At 37.0% G+C, this 23,894-nt stretch overlaps 3 protein-coding genes across 4 annotated transcripts in view; 2 read left to right on the top strand and 1 right to left on the bottom strand.

The window, feature by feature from the left end:
• The window catches only part of dock9b (dedicator of cytokinesis 9b), a 46,526-nt gene extending 45,843 nt beyond the window's left edge, over positions 1-683 (top strand). Inside the window, exon 53 of the mRNA XM_053498664.1 lies at positions 22-683. Within this exon, the coding sequence (XP_053354639.1) occupies positions 22-135 (114 nt within the window). The 3' untranslated portion in view covers positions 136-683. The remainder of the gene's footprint in view (positions 1-21) is intronic.
• Positions 684-1,949: 1,266 nt separating this feature from the next.
• Positions 1,950-13,750, top strand: slc15a1b (solute carrier family 15 member 1b). Of its 2 annotated transcripts, none has more exons than XM_053498666.1 (23): positions 1,950-2,096; positions 2,299-2,336; positions 2,445-2,526; positions 3,271-3,412; positions 3,963-4,082; positions 4,380-4,479; positions 5,230-5,320; positions 5,410-5,493; positions 5,590-5,672; positions 5,960-6,046; positions 6,672-6,761; positions 6,851-6,895; positions 7,038-7,070; positions 7,184-7,272; positions 7,379-7,460; positions 8,119-8,235; positions 9,414-9,548; positions 10,780-10,823; positions 11,012-11,119; positions 11,257-11,368; positions 11,954-12,091; positions 12,187-12,294; positions 13,057-13,750. In XM_053498666.1, the coding sequence occupies exons 1-23, from the start codon at positions 2,090-2,092 to the stop codon at positions 13,273-13,275; spliced, it is 2,154 nt and encodes a 717-aa protein (XP_053354641.1). In that variant the 5' UTR covers positions 1,950-2,089; the 3' UTR covers positions 13,276-13,750. The 2 variants fall into 2 exon arrangements, with proteins under 2 accessions (XP_053354641.1, XP_053354640.1); XM_053498665.1 differs by having other exon boundaries at positions 2,299-2,339.
• Positions 13,751-13,865: 115 nt separating this feature from the next.
• On the bottom strand, positions 13,866-23,495 carry stk24b (serine/threonine kinase 24b (STE20 homolog, yeast)). Its single transcript, XM_053498667.1, has 11 exons — positions 22,953-23,495; positions 20,321-20,551; positions 19,787-19,843; positions 18,768-18,876; positions 18,333-18,490; positions 18,001-18,186; positions 17,757-17,902; positions 17,545-17,659; positions 17,392-17,454; positions 16,165-16,301; positions 13,866-16,075 (listed from the first exon to the last, which is right to left on the bottom strand). Exons 1-11 carry the CDS (start codon positions 22,992-22,994, stop codon positions 16,036-16,038), a joined length of 1,284 nt encoding a protein of 427 aa, XP_053354642.1. The 5' UTR covers positions 22,995-23,495; the 3' UTR covers positions 13,866-16,035.
• Between the last annotated feature and the right edge of the window lie 399 nt (positions 23,496-23,894).

The raw sequence follows: 23,894 nt of genomic DNA, 5'->3' as shown, positions 1-23,894 counted from the left end.
TTTTTTTTATCTTTGACTCAGATCTCACCGCTGGATCACGGTACGAAGAGCTCGCTCTCCGATTCGCTGCACGTCTTTAAGGTCATCGGAGGCTCCGCCCTCCACGGCTTACCCAGCTCCGCCCCCTCCACGTGACCTCACAAACCCTTAAACAGGAAGACAGTTAGTCGGAGCGGAGGAGCTGGGACGATGGGTTTGGGTAATACAGACAAAGTTAGAGTCAGGTGATTAAATATTTGCTCCAGATCTGTTTTTTTTTATTATTATTCCTTCTGAAAAGCTGAATCTCCAAAGTTTTGTAAAAGCTTCAGGACGAGGAATATTACAAAGTTAAAAAAAAAAATTTTTGTCACATTTATTGTTGATTATTTTCCCAGCACCGCGTCTCAATTTTTAACTTTATTTCCAGCATAAAATGCAAAGGAGCAAAACGTTGATCCGTGCAATATACACGCCTTACTGTGTCGTATTTCATTATTTATTTTATAAATCTCTTGCCAAAGAGGAAGACGAGATGCGGCGTGTTATGATTTTTTTGTTACCCATCGTTACTTTGTTTATTTTTCACTTTTTTGCAGTTGGTTTTGTATCCGAGGCAGTTTTTATTTAACACAATGTTTGAATTTCTGTTACAGTTCTGTAAAATATTAATGTCTTAAATGCTTTTTTCCCCTTTTTAATAAAACTGGAATAATTATGCTACAATTGTGTCTCTTTTATTTAAAAAAACAAACAAAAAACTTTTAGTTACAGACATATTTGTATGGAAAATCATATCATCCCCAGTGAAATTTGTGTACAAAGCAGGACTTTTTGGTGATTTTGGACATTTACACAAGACTTTAAACACAGTACGGTGATGAGACTCTGAGCCGCAGTAAGACATTTAAACAGTGCAAACATTTTAAAGAAGGCAGTATATTCGTTCCCGGCCGAATATGTTTAAAAAAATGTCTCTTTGTCTAGGTGTCTAAGAGCTCACTGCAGTCGTTCCTGCGAACAATTAGCGAGTGGAACGCCTGATCCTTGAAAAACAACGTCGCCAACTTGTGGAGGAGACGCATCTGTCTGCGTGAACTGTACACACACTCATTCACCGGCACCACTTGCACGTTACAGGAACTCGAGCCGTTTCAACATGTTTGGAGATTAAAGGAGTTCCTGGGAGGCCAGGGTTGATTAGCGTCACTCGTTTATGCACGTGTTTTTTGTTGTGGCTTGTTACAGTGAAAAACATCCTCATGATTATTGTCGTGCCTGTTGTTGTCGAGATGTTCAGAAGTCTGTGTATAAAGGACGACACGTGTGTGTGTGTGTGTGTGTGTGTGTGTGTGTGTGTGATTAGATATCCAACGTTAAGGTTAGATAATGTACGAGTATATCTTTAAATGAACCTTGCATGAGATTATAACCACACGTAAACATCTTTCCATAAACACTAACCTTCTCTACAAATGTGCTAACTCTAATGTATGTAGGGCAACATCCAGTGCAGAAGTGCAAAAGTTTGCACACCCCTATACCGTTTGATAAATTTTACATAATAATGAAATGAATGGCGTCGTTCAAAAGGCATCAGGTTCTGTTAATAATTGTTAATTCATTGTTGCATTAAAATTGATTTCACATCAAAGAGATTGGACATCATGAATGTAATAAGCAGGAGCGCTGACTGGCGTAAGAATTAAATCTGGATGTTGTAATGGTGACACGGAGGCCCAAAAGCCAGGGGGTGAAAACTTTTGCACTCAAGTATTAAGGTATAATAATTGGCCCAATAGCTTATTTTACATGTTCCTGATTTATTGTATAATAACAAGCAATCTATCAGTCACCACACACACACACACACACACACAGTTTCTCCGAACCATAAATAAAGGCCACAGTTCACAGATGCCTGATTAGGGTTTATGATGCAGGTTATATATAAAACCCTGCTACCTGCTTCTCCAGGTGTTTAGAGCACAGGAGGTGGGTGTGTGTGTGTGTGTGAGAGAGAGCGAGAGAGAGTGTTTGGGTGTATGAGTGTGTGAGTGGTGCACTAACGGATATTGACTCGTCGAGGAGTTTAAAAACAACAGGAAACATGGCAGGTGAGTGGTCCAGGTGTATAAGCTATACAGAATAACCACTTTAGGTGATTTTTTTTATTTTTCAGTTATTAGTGATAATCTTTCGATAACCCGAGTCTTTAATTCATGTCTTTGCGTCAGTGTTCATGTTTGGTTAAATCATCCTGAAATGTATGATGTCTGATGCATCATTTGTGAAATATCTGTTCTGAAAACTTTACAGATAAAGAGCAAAGAAAAGAAAAGAAGTCCAAATCCAAGGTGAATTGATATCTATTTCAGTGAAATAAAAATAATTAAAAAAAAACACTGCACAGTATAAGAATATAGATTCTTAGAAAAGTTTTGATTATTTTTGCACGTGAACAGGAGTGCTGTGGCTACCCGATCAGCATCTTCTTCATCGTAGTGAACGAGTTCTGTGAACGCTTCTCCTACTATGGCATGCGAGGTAAGTTGAGAAGAAATACTATTATATATGACCGGATCACCAGACAAGCCCGTCCACTCTGGTCCCACAGTCCAACGCCAATGCTGGCTGCGATAGAAAGGCACCAGAACAGCCAGTACACCAAGTCTGATCCAAGGAGGCCTCGTCCCACAATCCACAGCACCCCAAGGATCAGCTGCCAGACACCACAGCACACACCCCGTGGTCTTGTGGAGCGATCTAGTGAGGGGTCAGAGCCACCCCGGTGGCACAAGGGGAACCTACACAATACTAGGCTTAATGCATTGTAATGTTACAGCTGATTGGTGTGTGTGTGTGTGTGTGTGTGTGTGAGCGTGTAATGGAACAAAAAAAAAAAAATTCAACAAAAACGGACGAAAATAAACAAAAAGAAATAAAAAAGGTATAAGAAGACAAGAAGCAAAAAGAAAAAGAAGAAAAAAGGATAGAATAAAAAAGAAACTAGGAAAAAAAAACATGAAAAAAGAAAAGAAATAAGAAGTAAAAAAAAAAATTGAAGAAACAAAAAGAAAGAATTAAGTCAAGAAAGTTAGTGTTTTTTTTATATAAAGGCTCATGGATAGTTATTAGAGAGCTGCATGTTTGTTATATATATATATCCCTTTATAATATTCACGTATACACACTGTTGCGCTCTAGTATTTCACTTATTTTAAATTTGTAATATCAGTTCACCATCCTCCCTCTGTTCATCTCTTCTCTTCTCTCTCTCTCTCTCCGTAGCCGTGTTGGTGCTGTATTTCCGTTATTTCCTGCACTGGGATGACGACTTCGCCACCACCATCTACCACACCTTCGTGGCACTGTGCTACCTCATGCCCATCCTGGGAGCCATCGTAGCCGACTCCTGGCTGGGAAAGTTCAAGTGAGTGAGGAGAGGAAGCTAACTCTACACTGAAATTAAATAAAATTGTATTTAAAAAAAAATACCATGTAAAAATGTTAAATATAAATGATATAAAATCAAGTAAAAAATTACATTGAAACAAATGAAACAAATTAAGAAGAAAAGCGACGAATTAGAATCGATCCATTTATTGTAAATTACAAATCATTTATTTATGTATTTGTTTGTTTGCTTATTTCTAATTTTCTAATTTTATTATTATATTATAATTATATATGTATTGCAATTTTATTATTTAAAATTTTTTAATTTAGTTTATTCTATTGCTTTATGAACTGTTCTGAAAAAAAATCTCCAATGTTATCTGGACAATAACCAAATATATATATTTTTCATTTTACCATAATTGCAAATAATCTCTTCAAAGCAATTAATAAAAGTAAGGACCAAAATTGCATGCAACCACAAATAAACATGCCCTAAAATTTATTTAAAGACTGAAAATAAAATGCAAAAAAAAGTATTTTTAAACAAAATTAAGAAACTCTCTCTCTCTCTCGCTCTACAGGACCATTGTGTATCTCTCCATCGTGTACACTATCGGACAAGGTGTCATGGCCGTCAGCGCCATCCATGACATCACAGACTCCAACAAGGACGGCTCTCCTGACAGCATGACCTTCCATGTGTGAGTTGTTCCACATAAACACTGACTGTAACTATTTGGATGAATTTGGATTTCTATCTGGTAATTCCAGTCTCGTCCAGGTGGAATTTTTATACGAGCCTTGTTGTTTAATGCTGATTGATCTAACGCCAATTAATCTTTGTTTTAATCCTTGGCGATTTTGGAGGTACACGTTGCCTCACTTGCATTGCCTGCAAAGTCTTTGAACGCCTTCGACGCGTGATTTTTATTCACTTAGAGCATTTCTGAATTGTAAATTGTAAACATCTTGTTCATGATTTTTATTCTTAACTCCAGTGCTTTGTCCATGGTGGGTCTGATGCTCATCGCTTTCGGGACGGGAGGCATCAAACCCTGCGTGGCTGCCTTTGGAGGGGATCAGTTCGAAGACCATCAGGTTTGTGAGCTTCTTTTAAACTCCTTCAACTGCACGCTTTCCATATTAATTTAACCGTAAATGCTGTAAAACATTAGGAGCATTTCATACAAGACGACGTGAAATAGTTACAGGACTATAATCAGCTACAGTTCCTGGTAGTTTCTTCCAACTCTACTTATATTAACGTTTTATACATTTATAGCTACGATTAATGTTGCCAAAGTTCCTGTTCTCACTTACGTTACAGCAGTAAAAAAAAACTTCTTATAAAGTCGCAGCTTTACCTCTGACACTGGAGACTCCTTCCCTACCGAATACATCAACCTATCAACATTTACACAAACCAATCTGTTTATTTTACTTCAACCATATTCAGCACTGTATGTCCTTTTGAACTTACTTCCCCTGCGTGTGTTAATTATAAATAAACCTGTGATGTACGACTCTCTTGATTCTAGTTAAATGACACTTGAACACACAATCACGCGCACATTATTATGCGTTTAATCAAGGGAATGAACGCAACTAGATGGATCCCAAAAAGCAGGACTTATCACTGTACTTTGCACCAGTTTGTTATTAACAGAGCACAAGGTTCAGGTAATAAAGATTAAATACCGGATTATTGATGAGTATTGCAAATGGATAATTACAAAGACGCACCGTCATAAATCCATTGCACCATAAAACACTGGACAAGTCAATAAAAACTATTAAAAAAAAAACGTTTACAACTTGCGGTGCTTTTTTTTTTTTTATTTGATCCAGGATAAACAGAGAAGCACCTTCTTCTCCATCTTCTACCTCTCCATCAACGCTGGCAGTCTGCTCTCCACCGTCATCACACCGATCCTCAGAGGTGTGTGTTTGTGATTTAGGAAGCCTGGGTTTTGTGATCACATGACAAAACAGAGATTGATCTCCTTTTTTTTTTTGTATTCGCTACAGCTCAGGAGTGCGGCATCTACACACAGCAGCAATGTTATCCTCTGGCGTTCGGCGTCCCCGCGGCCCTCATGGCTGTCGCTCTCGGTAAGTGAGCGCCCTCTGGTTTATAATCAATCTATCAGCCACAGTGGGGTGCTTTTAACCAGAGCTTTGGGTCTATGTATGCGTGTGTGTGCGCAGTGGTGTTCATCGCGGGCAGCGGAATGTATGTGAAAGCTGCACCCAAGGGTAACATCATGATGGAGGTGTGCAAGTGCATCTGGGTGAGTATGGCTGAAGTGTTCGAGTGGTATCAAAGGAAAAGTCTAGCACTAAGTCTATTATAGCACACATTTACAACTAGTACACAGTTAGACTCTAATATTAAAGATAAAGTCTTTAGTTATGGCATCATCTTCATTTGCATACAAATTTAACTTCTTACAAGCAACTTACTTCTGTTGCATTGTTTAGTCCAGGACATTGTGATTGGGAAATACAGATTTCTAGAGGCTAAGCCTACTTTAATTGATCTATAACAATGCTAAGTCTATCACCTTTTTTATCCCAGTTCGCGATTAGCAATCGCTTTAGGCACCGCAGCAGCTGCTACCCCAAGAGAGAGCACTGGATGGACTGGGCTGAAGAGAAATATGACGTATGTAACTCACAAACACATGCACAAGTTTCCCTATAGCTGTGAGAACCTTTTAACAATATTATGATTACAGGAGCTAATCAACCCTTTAATCTTCTGCTCAACCTTTTGGTAAAAAAAAAAAAAAAAAAAAAAAACTTTTTTAGCCTGATTGAGCCATCTCGACCATTCGGTTGAGGCATGCCATTCTAAAGTCACTGTGTGTTTAAATAGTATGCCTTTACAATGGCTTTGCATCCAACCACACAATATAATGTCTAGCCAACCCCCCCAAGACATACTTAAGCATATTAAGTATGCGTAAGTATAATGCGTAATAATAATTTTGAAGACATTAAAATAACTTAATGTTTATTTTTTAACACATTAATTTAGGAGGGATTTGTTGTTATATAGATTGTTTTACCAAAAGTATCATTCTAATCATTGCTTAAACATCCTGATTGTGCAATTATTGTGATTCTTTGAGGTAAAATATTATGTTGAATACATACTTTAATTGAAAACGAGATGTTGTTAAATAAATAAATAAAACATACTGTGTCCGAAAAAATCTGTTGCTAATTAAAAGTCCTGAACCAAACTTAATTAATTCATTTATTTTTCCCCCTGTTTTTATCTCCAGAGACTGCTGATCGCTCAGGTGAAGATGGTGCTAAAGGTTCTCTTCCTCTACATCCCACTGCCTATGTTCTGGGCTCTGTTCGACCAGCAGGTAGGGGCTCACACACACACACACACACACACACACACACGGTTTATACTTTTAGTTCATGTTTTACTAAATGCGTCTTCTTTGTGCAGGGCTCTCGCTGGACTCTCCAGGCCACCACCATGAATGGCTACTTCGTAAGTCGTCCCTAACTTATGATATCTACATATTTTTTGTTTGCTTTCCGGACTAATTATAAATAATGTATGCTTTAAAAAAGTGATGATCGCAACTAAATGAATAAAACCTTACAACATTTTTGCTTCTTCTTCTCCTCAGGGTGTTTTCACCGTGCAGCCAGATCAGATGCAGGTAAAGATATTTTGGCAGATTTTCTAATGCATTTCTGGCATCTTACATGAACATTTTAAACGATTCTAATGGCGACGGTGCACTTAATCTCCTCGTGACCTCCTTTCCTGCAGACGGTCAACCCCATCCTGATCCTGGCGATGGTCCCCATTGTGGACAATGCTGTCTATCCTCTCATAAAGAAATGTGGCCTGAACTTCACGTGAGTGTTTAAAGGAGAATCTTTATCTTACTGTACTTACAACAAGAAGATGAAAATGTTGGATGGATCTGTTTGTAATTGCGAATTCTTGTTGTGACTGGGATAGGCCTTTGAAGAAGATCACTGTGGGTATGTTCCTGGCGGCATTAGCATTCGTGGCTGCGGCTCTGCTACAGATTCAGATCGATGTAAGTGTATTAGTGAAAAAAAAGTATTTTCGTACATTTGTATGTTTAAATCAATGTGCCTTTAACTATATTGTATATATTATAGTTTTATATATATATATATTTATATATTCTTTTACTTGACGAACAAGTCTAACAAGAGTGCACTTACTTGTAGTAACCTTTGTTCTACCCTTTCACCAACCAAAACGAAGATTTACTACAGTATAACATAGTATAGTACAGTATAATATTAGTTAAAATATAAAAAAATATATAGTACAGTTGTGGTGTAGGAAATTAGAGGATGATACAGTAGATTTAAGTACAAACACATGTACTGTAACTGATATCAACCTTTAAAAATTTGGATAATTGTGAGGCCCAGATCACAGCAAGTTCAACCCATGTGTTAATCTTTACAACCCGAACTCAGGGTGTGATTTTAGTGAAAATCTGATAATGTTGAATTTTTCTGTGACCTACTTATTGAAAAATGTAAAAAAAAAAATAATAATTGGCATTTCACCAAATTCATATCAAGTATTAGGGAGATCAAGACGAACGCAGAGGTCCATTTAGGTTTTGTTCCATCAACCTTCAAAGTAGAGATTTTTTTACAATATACAGTATATAATATACTATTATTTTGACATCTGCATCCTCTTGTATTTTACAGCAAACGCTTCCTAAATTCCCCTTGCCCAATGAAGCTCAGGTGAAGCTCCTGAACCTGGACAGCACGCAATTGAGTATATCTCTGAATGGACAACAACAGCAAATCCAGGGTCTCCAGGTATCAGCCTTACCTCATAATAGCTAATGATGCATCTTATCCATGTGTCTAACTGTAGACATAATATAGACATAATTAAAACACCAGCAACGAACCCACCCCAAAAAAGAGTACATATTTAAAAATGTTTATAAACTTTGATGTATTTATAGCTGTTGTCGTATAATGGGTATAATTACAACACACCACAACATGTCCATGATAGAGCTAGTCAGCTAGCTAACATTAACTAGCTTGACAGGTTTTTTACCTGACAAAAGAACGAACGACTCGGACTAGAAGACTCATGAGATGAACCGGCCAGTAGAAAAATGAACGAATCACTCGGATCACTGAGCCTACTCGTTCTTCTTAGTCACAATAAAGACTTGTTAAAAAAAAAAAGGAAACGACGCATCACTACTAGGTAGCGAGCTAACATTAACTAGGATTTTTATTTCATATTCATAAATGGACAAAATGTCCAAGCTAAAACTAGGTAGCTAGCTAACATTAACATGTCTGCCAGAGTTTCTGACAGGATTTTTTATTTAAAAATGACCATGATATCCATGCTAACACTAGGCAGCTAGCTCACATTGATGATCTTTAGCTAGCTTTTTATCTTGCTTACAGGATTTCTGACAGGATTTTCATTTTATACTCATAAACGGAGAGGATGTCCAGGCTAACACAAGTCAGCTAGCTAGCATTAAATAGCCTGAAAGAATTTCCGACAAGAATTTCAGTTTCTATTAAAAAATTATCATGATTACCTGCTAAGACTAGGTAGCCAGCTACCGTAACATTAACTAGCTTAAGAGAAATTCTGACTGGATTTTTATTTCATATCAATAAATGATGGCTTACTTAAACCCTAACAATAGCATTTAGAGTAAGCGTCCTGCTATCTAATGTTGCAATTTTTCTTAATGTTTAACAAGTTATTAATGTTTGTTTTTCGGAAAATACTGTAAAAGCCCTGGCAGAATCTTTATTTAGATTGCAGCAAAGATTATGAAATGAGAAAATGACTTAAAATCAGGCAAGTTAATGTTACTGTAGCTAGCTGAAGATGGTAAAGATGGATAAACTCGCCAACAAACTTTTAGAGAAACAGTTTTAGTCAAATGTACAATATGTATACAGTAGGAAATGGAAAAAACAAGAAACAACTAACATTCGCTCCATCTTTGCAGGCGTATGGCTACGTGACGTTGAACACAGACACTATGAACATATCAGTCGCAGGCAAACCTTACTCCATTGTTCCTCTGGTGAAAGGAGAGCGCCAAACATTCATACTCGACTCAACTGGATTAGTTGGGCAACGGGTAAGTGTGACTTACATTCATAGATACAGTATACGTCACAGGTTATTATTTATGTTAATATCAGCATGCAGATACTTAGGCTTTAAGGTTAAAGCAGCAAAGATGATGAGTGAGTGAGAGTGCGTGATCCTTTAAACTATATTACTCTGTTTAATGAGTGACTTACACAATGAATCATGACGCTTAAAATATTTATTTATGGTTGCCATAATCTTTTGAATATTTGTTTTTTTTTATTTTTGTGTGGTCACAAAAGAAAAATAAGTCATTAATAAATATTAGATTATAAAAATATTGGTATTAAGATCTTTGAAAATTACATCAAGCTTTTAAAAGCAACATCACTAAACTTGGAATTATAGTATAAAGATTTTTATCTAATATGTATAATGAAATACTTAATAGCATGTAAACTTTTTGTTATGGCTTTGGGTTAAACATTATATAAATATTTAAAAATAAATAAAGTAAATATGAAAGACCAGTAATAAAATAAGTAATAATAATAATAATTCTAATATAAAATTAGATTCATAATAAAATGTACATGGACATTATTTAGTAACATACTGGTTTTTATTAAGTATTATTAAATAAATTATAAAATTTTAATATTTTAAACAATAGGTGTTTTCGTTGGAAGAACTTTGTTGGAATTACAATTTAGTTATAAAACCTTGTGAACTTTCAGCTTTTTAAATAAAGATCATAAATATGAAAAAGTAAAAAAAATTGGATAAAAGTCAAATAGAAGAGTAGACAATTTATTATTAGCTATACAAACATCTGTAGTTTTTACATTTATCTTTTTATTATTTTTTTTACAGTGTATATGATCTCTGGAATTTATTATGTAAATATCATATAAATATTAATGCTAATTTATTACCCTTTTAACCCTTTACTTGGAAATTCAAGATTAAAAAATGAAACTTGGTCATATATACATATAAACCAAGGTCAGTGAAGCTACCATGTATAGTTAAAAAAGTTAAAGGCATATTTATTTAAACATAAAAATATAAATAAATAAAATAAAATACATTTTTTTAATCCTTATTTTCTACAGTTACATGTATTTTCGTAAGCTACTGACGCTTGCACTTTTAAGTTGTGATCCTTTGCCCAATTAGGGGTTAAAAGTGTTTATTAAATGAAAAATATATTTTTTGGGGAATTGTGTTCATTTAGAAGTTTATCTAATAATTTTATTTTCTTGCTATGTCATCAGGAAGATATAAAAACCAAACCTGAACAAGGCAAAAACGCTATCAGGTCAGTGTGTTCCTAATTTACAAATGTTTACAAATATTTTACTTAAATTATTAATTAAAATTAAATATTATTAATTAAATAATTTGTGATGTAAATCTAAAGAATTGGATTTCTGGAAAAAGTAGGAATATTTTCATTGAATATTTACTATATTTTTATTAATTGTAATTATTATTTATCGGTAATAGATTAGTAAATGGCAACAGCAGGCTGTTCAACGTGACGGCACGATCTAAACACATCGGAGAGATCGGTCAGTTCGAGTTCTCCAACTACACTCTGCTCCCTGAGGGCAAGTGAGTACCTTCAGCTCGACCTCACATAACCTCCTAACAGCACAACTAATTATTTTTTTTATAAAAGCACAAGACGAAGTGTTTTATTCCTTATTCCTCCATGTCAGAGTTTTAGGTGTGCAATTTTCTGATTACAGATCCACCTTTATCATATCGAGCAACGAGAACCAGTGTGAGTACTCCATGAGTCTGGGGTTCGGAAGCTCCTACACGCTGATCATACCGAGCACCTTTAACTTCGGTCCTGACGTGAGTGAACAGCTACAACAACACAAGTTTTAAATTCGCTTCATTAGTTCACAGAGTTGCCAGGTTGTCCGGTCTGTGGTTAAAGTATCGAATTTTGCTCAAACAAAAAGACAAAAAAACAAACAATCGTACAAAAAAATAAGAAGAATATCTAAGGGTCCTTTTTTAAAAACATATAACTGGTTTTACAAAATAATATAATTGGTATTAAAACATTTAATAAAGAGACATTGCAATAAACAGGGAGTTCTTAAGCATTAAAATATTGTTGTTTTAGAACACTGAATTTGCACAACTCTTTCTCTGGATTTTTTTTTTTTTTACTCATAAAAGGTCTATTACTATATACATGTACTGTACATGCACTGCATGAAATCAGAACCATAAACCATTTACTGATTAAAATAAATACAGAACATCACTTAAAAGTTGTAAAAAAAAAAACTGGCAACCCTGCAGTAAAACTAACAAGTCCATTACAAAAAAAAAGAAAATTTGTGCGAGATTTAAGTAACATTAACAGCTTTATAATATTAAATACTAGACTGTCCATGTGAAAACTTGATGTGTTCGTGTCGTGTACAGTGTGGAAGCACCATCCAGCAGATCGAAGACATCAACCCCAACACCATCCACATGGCCTGGCAGATCCCACAGTACTTCCTCATGACCTGTGGAGAGGTGGTGTTCTCTGTCACGGGGCTCGAGTTCTCGTACTCGCAGGTACGGTCACATATAAATTCAGAGTAGAGTTCAGCTTCACCACAGTGCTTTGAACACCGGTGTGTATAACTTGGATTTGATCTGATACCACTCAGGCGCCTAAGAACATGAAGGCAGTGCTTCAAGCAGGCTGGTTGTTGACCACCGCCATGGGGAACATTATCGTGCTGATTGTAGCTGAAGTCGGACAACTTCCTGACCAGGTACGTAAATTATGGTTCACCCCATCAATATTATAACAATGGGTACAACAATGGGACCAATGTCTAGCCAAGTTTTTTTTTAAATATGTTTAATGTTAATAAAGTTACGTGTATTTTTTTTAAATGTTAAAAAAAAATTATTTTAAAAACAATTCTTGTAAATTTGTATACATTTAATTACAGCATGTTTGTTCAATTTGTTTGCTAATTAAGCAATAATAATAATTATTATAATTATAATAATATAAAAAAGGTGGTTCCAGATTTTGGAAAAAAATATTTAATTATTTAAATTAAATTTTCTAAAAAATAAAAAAAATAAACAGATGAATGATTACTACTACTATGGTCATATTTCTCTCACCCTTAAGAGAATTAGGTTTTAGTGTTTATACAGGAAAATAATAACAATACAAAATAATAAAATTTTGGGTAAATGATAAAAGAATTATCATAAATATAATAATATTTCTTCATATAATCAAACAATAAAGTTGACTTAAACCCTCGCTCATAAGCTTGACATAATGTCATCAACATGTTAGTGATGTAATCTATTATGCCATGAGAAATTGAAAAAAAAGTTTTTACCAATAAGCATTATTACAATCGTTTTATATAAATTTCATAAAGAATTTAAAACATCCAAACTGTCCTAACATCCGATATTTACAAATACTAAATTCTGATTGTCTGAAAGACCAGCTCTATGACCCCATGACCAAGTATCTGATCACTTATGGTTGTGCGTTTGATCCACAGTGGGCTGAATACATCCTGTTCGCGTCGCTCTTGGCGTGCGTGTGCATCATCTTCTCCATCATGGCTTACTTCTACACCTACATCGACCCGGACAAGATCGAGGCCGAGATTTTAGAAAACAGTCCCGATAACAAGGAGAAGAAGCAGCAGATGGAGATGAAAGTGGCCACCATGCATGAGAAACCCAATGAGGACGAACAAAAACAGACGAAGATCTGATCTCTCCCTTTCACATACACAGGATTTCTCCACCCTAATCCTGTGGAGAAAGAATTATTCTCAGACTTTTAAATTCTCTGAAGAGCAAGGATGGTTTTTAGGTGGCGGCTTAAGAACAAGTCCAGAGGAAGTGTGTTGAACTGGTGGAGATTCGGAGTCTGTTTTGTGGGAAGATGGCGAGCGAAGTTGCTCAAACTCATTTAAATTTTCCAGAAATATATATTTTAAAAAGCAAAAAACAGTCCACACAAATGCTTTTCCATCTAAATCCAGAATTGTGATGTAATTTAAATAGGTAATATTCAAAATTATTTCCACAGGGATATTTTTTAATATGCCTAAATATGTCAATTTAACATTTGTATGTAATGTATCTAACTATATATTTTGTAGCACTACTCTTGTTTTTGTACATAAAGTTAATGTTTAAGTGTATTAATTGTAAAATGCCGCTTCAATAAAGAACTTTCTTTCATACGCTTGTTCTTTTCAGTTGAAAGACATTGCTTTAAAAATTCCAATAAATTTATTTGAAAGCTACGGCTTTGTGTTCTTAAGCTTCTAATAAATTCTTTGTTTTTTTATTTTTATTTAAACAGTGTAGAACCAAAATGTGAAACAAAAAAAAATTCAACATTTAATTGAAGTACAATTATGTAGTTGGGGGGGTTAGTGTTGTGGGGTTGGAATCCCAAATTAAGAATTTTTTTAACGAAATCATGTGGGCCACAATTATTGGCACCCCTAATGTAAATACTTCAATTATTCCTTATTTTACCAACAAGACAGCACTTAATCCCCTCCTATAACATTTCACAAGCAAAAAGAATACATCTTTGACCATTACTCTTTGCACAATCTTTCTAGATCATCTTTTGTTTTACGCCAGACCCACTAGGCTCCATCCTAGTCTCAGCTGACCCCAGCAGCCCCAGTTAAAGTCCAAGCAAACTTCAGACGTTTATGTTTGTGATTGTAGATGAGAAAAGGCTTTTTCTTTGCATGCCTCCCAAACAGCTTGTTGGCATGTAGATGGTGTCTGATGGTTGTTATGGAGACTTTGTGACCCCAAGATGCCACTCTTTGATGCGGTTCTGTGACCGTGAGCTTTGGGGATTCGTTTACTTCTCTTACTATTCTACTCACTGTGTGGTGGCAAGATAACCTCGGGTCCTCGTCCAACCTTCTTAATGATTCCTCTGACTGTAGATATGGGGGAATTTAGGCAAGTGGCTATTCTCTTGTAGGCATTGCTTAACTTATGAAGGTCGCCTTACTTGAATGCGGTGTTCTCTTGTCTTTCCCTAGTTAAAGAGTTGATAAGAGAAATTAGGCCTCTGTATCACGCCATATTTATACCACAGGGAAACAGAAAGTCATGAATTATTAGTTAAAAGTTTCTAGATGCTCTGATCAACTTTATTAACTACAGTAAAAAAAACATTTGTTTTATCGGAACTGTTAGGGGTGCCAATAATTGTAGGACAGGTAATTTTGTAATTTTTTGGTTATAGATTTTTTTTTTCCAATTTTTAAAATTCCCCCGAGTTGAAGGGTAGATTCCTCTACAATTTTCAGTGTGAGATTATGCTTCTGCAATAAAAAAAAAATCAACTTATTAGAAGCCTAAGAACATATCAGGGGTGCCAATAATTGTGGAGGGCACTGTAGCTACAAAAATCTTTTATAAAGACATATGATGATGAATCTTCTTTTTTTTTTTAAGAACCTAAACTTTTTTTATTTTTCAGGTAAATATTATAAACTATTCTTTGATACATTAAAATAATATCTAATAAAACCAGAAAAAAAGAAAAATGACAAGACAAGTGAAAATGTTTTTTTTTTTTTTTTTTTTAAGAAACAAAACAAAATCGAGGTTTTCTTCTGGTAAAAATTACTGACTAAAAGAAATCTGGGTGAACGTAATTAGAGAATATTTAGATTACATAAAAAAAAAGGGGGCAAATCTGATACCATTCATGCACAGACCTGCCCGCCTTCCTGCGAGTTTCCTGAGGGAACACAAACTTTTGCACCTCATGTTTTTTGCGTAACTTTTCTTCTTTTTCACATAAGATGAACAGGAACAACAAAAAAACAGTATTTAATCATGACAGGATAAAAATGATTATTAATGACGTATTTTAAACTCTTTCTTCTTTTATATTAAAATGAAACGTAACATACATTCCATAAAAGGCGATCTCAGTAATGGCCATTCGACAGGCTTGAGTTTTATATATTTACCTTTCATCTCTACAGCAGGGCGTGGCCGTCTGTACACAGTGACCGGCATGGGGGAAGAAAAATCCATAGTCTGTAAATGTGTAAAAGTATATACACCTCTATACATACATCTAAACTCTTTGTAGTCCAGCTGATGCAGAGCTGACATCTTGTTTCACAAGAAAACGGCTCGAACACACGCACACACACACACAGCTGTTTGATCAGAGCCATGCTATGGTTACAATTAAGGGTTTCAGCCATGGTTGTGGTTCTGCTGGCTGGTGTTGCGATGCAGAAGCAGAAACTTCCAGAAGCTACTCGCTTGCTATGCTATTGAGAGTGTGTGTATCTGTGTGTGTTTGTGTGTGTGTGAGAGATATGTACACACACAGACACTCCTCTTTACTGTCCATGAGTTTGTCAAATCAAACTAGCGAAGTCTGCACTCGCTGGACGCTGGTGCTGGGATTCGCTGACCCGGTGCGTGGTGGGAGGGGCTTCGGTGTGACTGATAACAGATCAGACCAATCACTGAGGAGAAGAGGAAGACGTCCGGGCTCTAGAGAACCTACACAGTTAGGAAGTTGTTGTTTGGTTAATGGAGATCACAACAAAGAAAGACTTTCTTTTTTTAAAACCACATCCCATAATATTTACCGGTCTAGTCTCTGAATGAGCTGCGTCACCATGACGTCGGAGATCCCCGGATACGTCTCCTCGGCAAGGAACATGGCCTCTGCCAACTCGTCTAACACGTCAGGCTTCACTGCAACATCGCCGCCCCGCTCTTTTAGCTGACGGAAGGAACCCACACACACACACAAATTCAGGGTAAATGCACACTACAGTGAACACGACTAAAAGAGATTCTACACATTATTTATGAAGCACAATTTACACAACTTGCTTTGACCAAACTGCCGCATACGTGATAAAAATCCATATTATAAATTTGTATAAATTACATATTATAAATGTATAAACAAATAAATAAATAAACAAACAATCCAAGTACAATCAGGGTGTCGATGGGACTACATCTGTTATGGGCAAGTGTGTGTTGTGTAAAAATTCATTAAGAAAGAAAAAACAGATAACGGTCAGAAATAAATAAAGAAAGACATGATTAGACATATTAAGGAAGAAATACCTAAAAAATAAGAAAGAAAAAAAGAAAGACAGACGGTAAAAAATACAATCGGATAGAAAGACACAAGCTAATTAGTTGAAAAAAAATAATATGAAAGAAATACAAAAAGAATGAAAGAAAGAAAATAAATTAAGAGGTTTACATACAAAAATGAAAAATATACAAAGACAGACAGACAGAAGGAGAGAAAAGAAAGAAAGTCAGATAGAACAAGAGAATGACAAAAATGAGAAAAGATAGCAAGAAGAAGGAAACACAGAAATAATGTCAAAGACAGAATGACAAAATGAAAGACAGAAAAAAATAAACAAAGACTCAGACAGCATGAAACAAAGAAAGAAAGAAAAGAAAAACTAGAAGTAACCGCTCACTCCTGGTGCTCGGGCTATGCTCTGCAGCTCTGTGACTGAGTGTGTAATAAATTCTCTTCTTGTTCATGAGCTTTAGGCCCAAACCTGTCCGCCTCTTTAAACACAAACCCTGCGAAGGAAACGAGCTGCTTTTCTGTGTGCCTTTCCGCTGGACACTACAGAGATGTCAGATGTGATCGTGTTGGTTTTGTTGACGTCCCCTCATAAACTCTGCACTTTGTCAGATTATAGCATTCCTGAAGTATTGGCCCCCTTGGCTATGCAGACTCCCTGCCATCACAAAAACCTCAAAAGCGAGGTCTGACAGACTCTGTGAATCTCCAGAGCGTGCGGTGAAAAACGCAGCTGACGATTCTGACTTACCTCTGTTAGGACTGGTGTGATAACTGTAGATAAGATCTGTGACAGCGGCCTCTGTGGTGTATCCTACATTAAACACACGTATACATATAATGTTAAATAAGGAAGTCTATTAAAGATATTCATGAAGTAAAATCCTGAGGATGTGATGTGCACCTGTTCTTCCACACTGGCTCCATTTTGTAGCTTTTTGGGGTCCTTCTCCCGAATCGTGAAGATCCACTCGTCGTTGCTGAAATCGTTTCCGCCGGATGCCTGACTGTCTGGTTCTCTGAGAGAAAGAGAGAGAGATATGTGTTAGATTTAGAGACAAACAATTAGGATTATGTAAGATATAGACTGGAAGCGAGACAGAATCGACTACGTACGAGTCAGAATCACTCGAGCTGGAGTCTCCTCGGCACTGCTCGGCCTTCCACTGCTTGTATCGGTCGATCAGGTCGGTCAGGTAGGACGTCTTCTTAGAGTAACGCACGATCAGCTTGTGCTTCAGCAACTCTTTGGCTGTGGGCCTCTAAAAGCGCGAAAGACACAAAGAATGAAAACAATTCAAAGGAGTGAGCTTTTGCTAATCCGATGTAGAAAAGATTTTCATTTTCTTTCCTGACTTACAAAACTGGGCTCTTTGTTTAAGCACGCCTCCACAAACTCTTTGAGCGGCTTGCTGTAGTTGCCCTCCAGCGTGGGCGGGTTGTTCTTTGGGATGAGGAAGAGCACCTTCATGGGGTGAAGGTCAGAGTGAGGCGGCTCGCCTTTAGCTAACTCGATCGCCGTGATTCCCAGGGACCAGATATCAGCCTGGAGGTGGAGGAAAAAACATGTTAGAGAATTAAAGAAGAACATTTATTACAAACTATTACAAACTATAGAAATAATTACACCGTCTATAATAAGACGATCATTTCAAGCAACCACGTGCATGTTGTGTGTGTAAAACTGCTGACCTTGGAGTCGTACGCGGACTGCTTAATTACTTCTGGCGCCATCCAGAAAGGCGTCCCTACGAACGTGTTGCGCTTGATCTGCGTGTCCGTCAGCTGGCCAGCAACACCAAAGTCCGCCAGCTTGACCTCGCCCTGCTCCGACAGCAGCACATTGGCTGCTGGAGAACACAACACACACGCGCAAACAGTTTCACGTGTTAATACTGCATATTGTACACATATATTGTTGGAATTATTTGCCAATTTTTCAACTTTTGATTTAAAAGTTTAATTATTTAGCTTTTCTTCACTTAAATCTTTGAGGTTTTTCAGGAATCCTGTACCGAGAGACGTCCAAGACGTTCATGCTTAAATGTCTGTGTTTCAAAGAACGGGATGAGAAAAAGGCAAACTTTTCTGAGAAAGTGAGCAGGACAGAGGAGCAGACAGCTCTACCTTTGATATCTCTGTGGATTTTCTTCTCAGAGTGCAGGTACTCAAGGCCCTTCAGGATCTCGCGCAGGACAGTGGCGATCTGCGCCTCGTCCAGAGCACCGGGCTCCAGCTGTGGGGTGGGAGAGAGAGGACGGGGAAGGAAGAAAAAGAGAAAGAGACAAGAGAAAGGTATGGTACTTAGGATTTGCTTGAGTTTTATTTTAACGATCTAACCCAATCTTCTTTGTGTCATATTTCATTTTCCTTACATTTTTTTTCAAATTGTTAAAAACAATTTAAATCGCACAAAAAAATATAAGTAATTTAAAAAAATATTATTATTTAATTATTTAGTATTATGTAACTATTTTTATGTATTTTTAATATTTAAAATATATTTAATTTACCGTACGTGACAAAATTGTACTAATAAGAATATTGGAAAAATTTTACATATTATTTGATATTTCATTTCTTTACAACATTATGTAACCGGGCGTAATTATTTTTATGTATTTTAACAATTTCTTCTAAATGTTTAATAATCAAGTTGTTTATTTTTTTCCTCAAATTAAATTCATAATACATAAAAACATTTTTTTATCTTGTTGGCTATTTGAAAATATTAAATGTGATATAATTATATTTACTGTTTTAACTGTATTGTGTTTACTTTAAACTGTATTATGTTTACTTCAACCTATTCATTATATTTTTTCCCCCAAAATTTTTAACTATAATAATAATAAGAAGAAGAAATTATAATAAAACTACAAAAAAAAAAGTCAAATTCCATTAAAGCTACAGTTATATTTCACAAATTGGAAAGAACCATGCTAATAAAAAAACTGTGATTACAAAAACTTTTCTTAATAATACTTTATTTATTGACATTGAGGCCGGATGGATTGGGATTCCTCGAGGCTATCGAGTAAAACTGGCTCTGTGATTTCCGCACTGTGCAGACAAACAAGCTGCACGAGTAAAAACCTGTATATTTTCCCTCGAGGCATGAATTCTAGCGTCAGATTATTACTCACCAAATCCAGCGCTGATCCTCCACCCAGATACTCCATAATGATCCACAGCTTCGAGCCCTGAATACAGAGACAGGAAGCAGATGAGCAAAACCTCTCTACACGTTCACACCCTTAATCCCAATTTTGAGCATACGGACCGAAACAAGACAACATGAATACCATAAATTTGTCTTCTTTTATGTCAAACCTTGATAATTTAGTGGTGTTGTTTTTTTTTAATTAGTGTTTAGATGTCACTATGTTCATGAAATTTTTTACAACTGAAAAATATTTTTTCCTCTTTTTTCTCCCTGTTCTCTGCCTTCATCCCTTAGGAATAGTGGGAGTGGCTAATGAGATAGATAGATAGATAGATAGATAGATAGATAGATAGATAGATAGATAGATAGATAGATAGATAGATATCCCATAACTTCTCTATGCTGTGTTTTAAAATAGGGCACCAATAATTATGCTTGATTTTTGCACACATTGTGTAACACATCTCAGAAGTGATGTTTTGTGGAGACTGAGGATCTACAGCGTGCTGCTCACCTTGAGGTAGGAGCCGTAGTACTTGGTGACGAAGGGGCTGTCGCACTGGCTCAGGACGGTGATCTCCTGCTGGATGTCCTCGATCTCGTCCTCTGCCTCCTCCAGGTCGATGATCTTAATGGCCACCACCTTCTGTGTGCGATTGTCGATGCCTTTGAAGACCTCGCCAAACGAGCCCTTGCCGATGCGCTCCAGCTTGGTGAACAGCTCCTCGGGGTCGGCTCGCAAACTCTGCAAACGGGGAGTTTTGGCATTACTGGCGACCCGAGCTGCCTCTAACACGCACAGATTGTTGAGAGTAAATAAGACTGAGGTCTATCGCTTGGACTTTTTCCCGCTTTGAAACGGCTTCGCTATCAAAATGTGGGTGGGGCTACAAATGCATAACAAGTAATCGTTTGATGTCAATGCTATCGTGGGGTGAAAACGTCTCGGCTTGTAAGCCAGTCACGAAACATTTCAAACTATTTAAATGCATTTTTTTTAATTAAGTTTCTCTATTTTTAAATAAAGAGTTCTGGATTTAGCTAACTAATTGACAGTACATTTTTAATGAGAGTTGAGCTTGTAGACATTATTGTCTCTATCTGTGTATGAGATTGCAGAGCTGTTGGTTAACTTCCTGTGTTAGGGAGTGTTCTGTTGCACAACCCTCATGGTTTTTGTAGTTAATATCACACAAATAACACTCATGATCCTGCATCTAAACAAAAATTATCTGGATTAATTAGATGTTCATTCATGGATGGAAAGAGTTATATAGCGCAACACCAAACTACAGTGTATAGATATAAATGTATAGATATACTGTCTCATCCTATATCTCGCGTCAAACCGGGACTTTTGGTTGTGTCGAATAAGAGAACACGGTTATGGGAGTAAGAAAAGAAAAAAAACTCTCTTTATTTTTCTATATAATCCACTGTTACACTAATGCACTTATCCCAGTGTTTCAAATTGTGAAGAAATTAGTGCTTGGAGACCATCAAGGTAGAAGCCATGATCAGATTCACGTCTGAAACGCAGGCCTCCCAGAAACTTCTTTAATGCCCCAAACATGCGGAAATGACTTAGAACGAGGTTAGGATTATATGAGAGATGTGTAGCAATAACTCTGCCAAGCTCCTGTAATGTGCGAGTGGTGTTGGTGAATAATTATGTGTACAGTTCCCACAGACAGATGTGTCTCTTCTGGACATCCGTGATGTAGATTTTCAACGATCAGACGTTCCACTCTCTGATTGTTCACAACTGCAGTTGGCTCCGAGACACCTCGGCCCGGATCAAAAACATTTGCGACGTTTGAATATTTCACAAAGAGTCTCATCACACCGTACTGTGCTTAAAGTCTTCTGTAAATGTCAGTCAGGTTTTTTGTTTATTTACCAAAAACTTCATCACACATCCCGGGTTGACTTGAACGCTCCTTGTAATGGTGCAAGATAAACCAAAGACCTCATGACACGTCTGACAGGAATGTGATGTGATCATGAGGTCATGGTGTTCTGTAAGCCCTCGACTCGATCCCTCGCGCTCGTTTAAATATCAGAGAGAGGCCTAAATGCCAGCAGTAATTAGAGAGACGGTGATGGCGGCGAGTCCGTGCTCGAGTCTGAACTCTGTTGGACTCGGTAATGGAAGTATGAAGAGTCTTCAGTAAGATTCCTCGAAAACGCAATAAACTTAACGCTTTGTATTAAAAAGGTAATGCTCATCCTGACAACCTACGTTTACATCTAGAAGGAGATCAATAATGACTTTGATTACATTTCACGTGATTACAATAATGTATGTCGAATGTATGCCTTGTGTTCCACCTTATTCCATTACACAGTGTCCACTTTATTTTACTCTACACTAATGAGATTAGAGAGAAGAGTGTGCAGCAGCCTGGTGAATCCAAAAGTAATGACGCCTGCGCATCACTGAAGCAGTAGCTTTTGCAAAAACTAATATTTATGTCATTCTTAAAAATGTTTGGCCCACAGCTACATGGCTTTGGACACCATCAAGAACCAAAGTTTTCTCACTACTTTAGAACCCTGATCAGACTGTCTGAAACACCGGCCTCCCAGGAACTCCCTTAACGGCCCAAACATGTGGAAATGGCTTGGAGCGGGGCGAGGAGTGTCTGGGGTGGGTTTTGGCAATAACTTAAGTCAAGTCTCCGTAACATGCGAGTGGTGTTGGTGAATAATTGTGTGTACAGTTCCCAAAGACAGGTATGTCGAATCTTAAGGATCAGGCGTTCCACTCGCTGAATGTTCACGGGGTCCGAATCCTCCCCGCCAGTTCTGTAAAAATGTTTGCACCGCTTTAACGTTTTACTGCGTCCAAGTCTACAGTAAAAGCCACCAAAAGTCCCAGTTTGACCCGAACGCCCCATTGTATATTGTTATAAGGGAACATCAAAGTCTCACTTACATTTAAATCACGTTACGTCGTGCCCATTGTATTTGGCTGAGATTAGAGGTAAAGGTGTGCGGCACTCTGGAGAATCTAAAAGTAATGACACCCTTGCACGAGCGCCGTACTCTAACAAGATGTGGCATCATAAATTCATTCAGAGGTGTGTGTGTGTGTGTGTGTGTGTGTGTGTGAGAGAGAGAGATATCAAGACAGATCCTCTTACCTGCATACCCGGTAAACTGCCCTGCACCGGCGACTGAGCCATGGCTTCTGCACACTCACAGCACCAGGAGTGAATAAATATAAATATATAAATAAATTAAATCACACCCCCCCTCCCCGCCCCTCCACCACCTCCCCTTTAAAAAAAGTGCGACAGAGATGCAGACAACATCCGCCGAGTCTGCACCTCCAGCTGCCGGAGAGAAAGAAAAAAAAAGATGTAACTAGCGCAAAAGATTCTCTATAAATTCATTTCAGTCAGAGAAAACATTAATCACGACTTTATCACGGGGAAATAAACTTCTCCTCACCGCGCGCGCAGGCGGCTAGTTTCGCGCTAGCTAGCATAAATGTACTTTCAAAACACAGCAGACTATTAAACGGTGTAAAATATATATTCCAGTTGTTGTTGTAGTTTTTTTCTTGTTTAAAATACGACCCTGTCTGTATTACCGACGCGAAAAAAAAAGAAAAGAATAAAAAGAGTCACTTGAGGCGCCGTGTTGACATCCTCAGTTCGCTCCACAGCTCGCCGCCATTTTGCCTGACGCTGTCGTTAGGGCGTCATAGGCGGAGTCAGGGATGCAAGGACACGCCCATTCTCAAACATAACGGTTGTCGATTTAATTTGATCTTCTTATATATATTTTTTTAGCTATTAATATGTGAATAGTTATAACTTAGAAATGTTACATTTCGTAATATAGAGCTAAAAAAAAAAACACAATAAATTATATATATTTTAGGAAACGCCCCCAAGTTCTCTTGCCCCTCTATACATCACCAGAAATTAGCTAAATTACAGTAGCTGAGAATCGTCCAGCAGGTGGCAGTAATCCCCTGCCAACTACTTAAAACCCTTAAAGAACAAGAAGAAGAATTAGCTAATTCTATAATTGTTAGCTAGTTAGCTGCACTTATCAAGTATTAAGCATTAATATCA

This window comes from Clarias gariepinus, chromosome 6, assembly GCF_024256425.1.
Source record: "Clarias gariepinus isolate MV-2021 ecotype Netherlands chromosome 6, CGAR_prim_01v2, whole genome shotgun sequence".
NCBI lineage: Eukaryota > Metazoa > Chordata > Actinopteri > Siluriformes > Clariidae > Clarias > Clarias gariepinus.
This window is presented reverse-complemented; position numbering and strand designations above follow the sequence as displayed.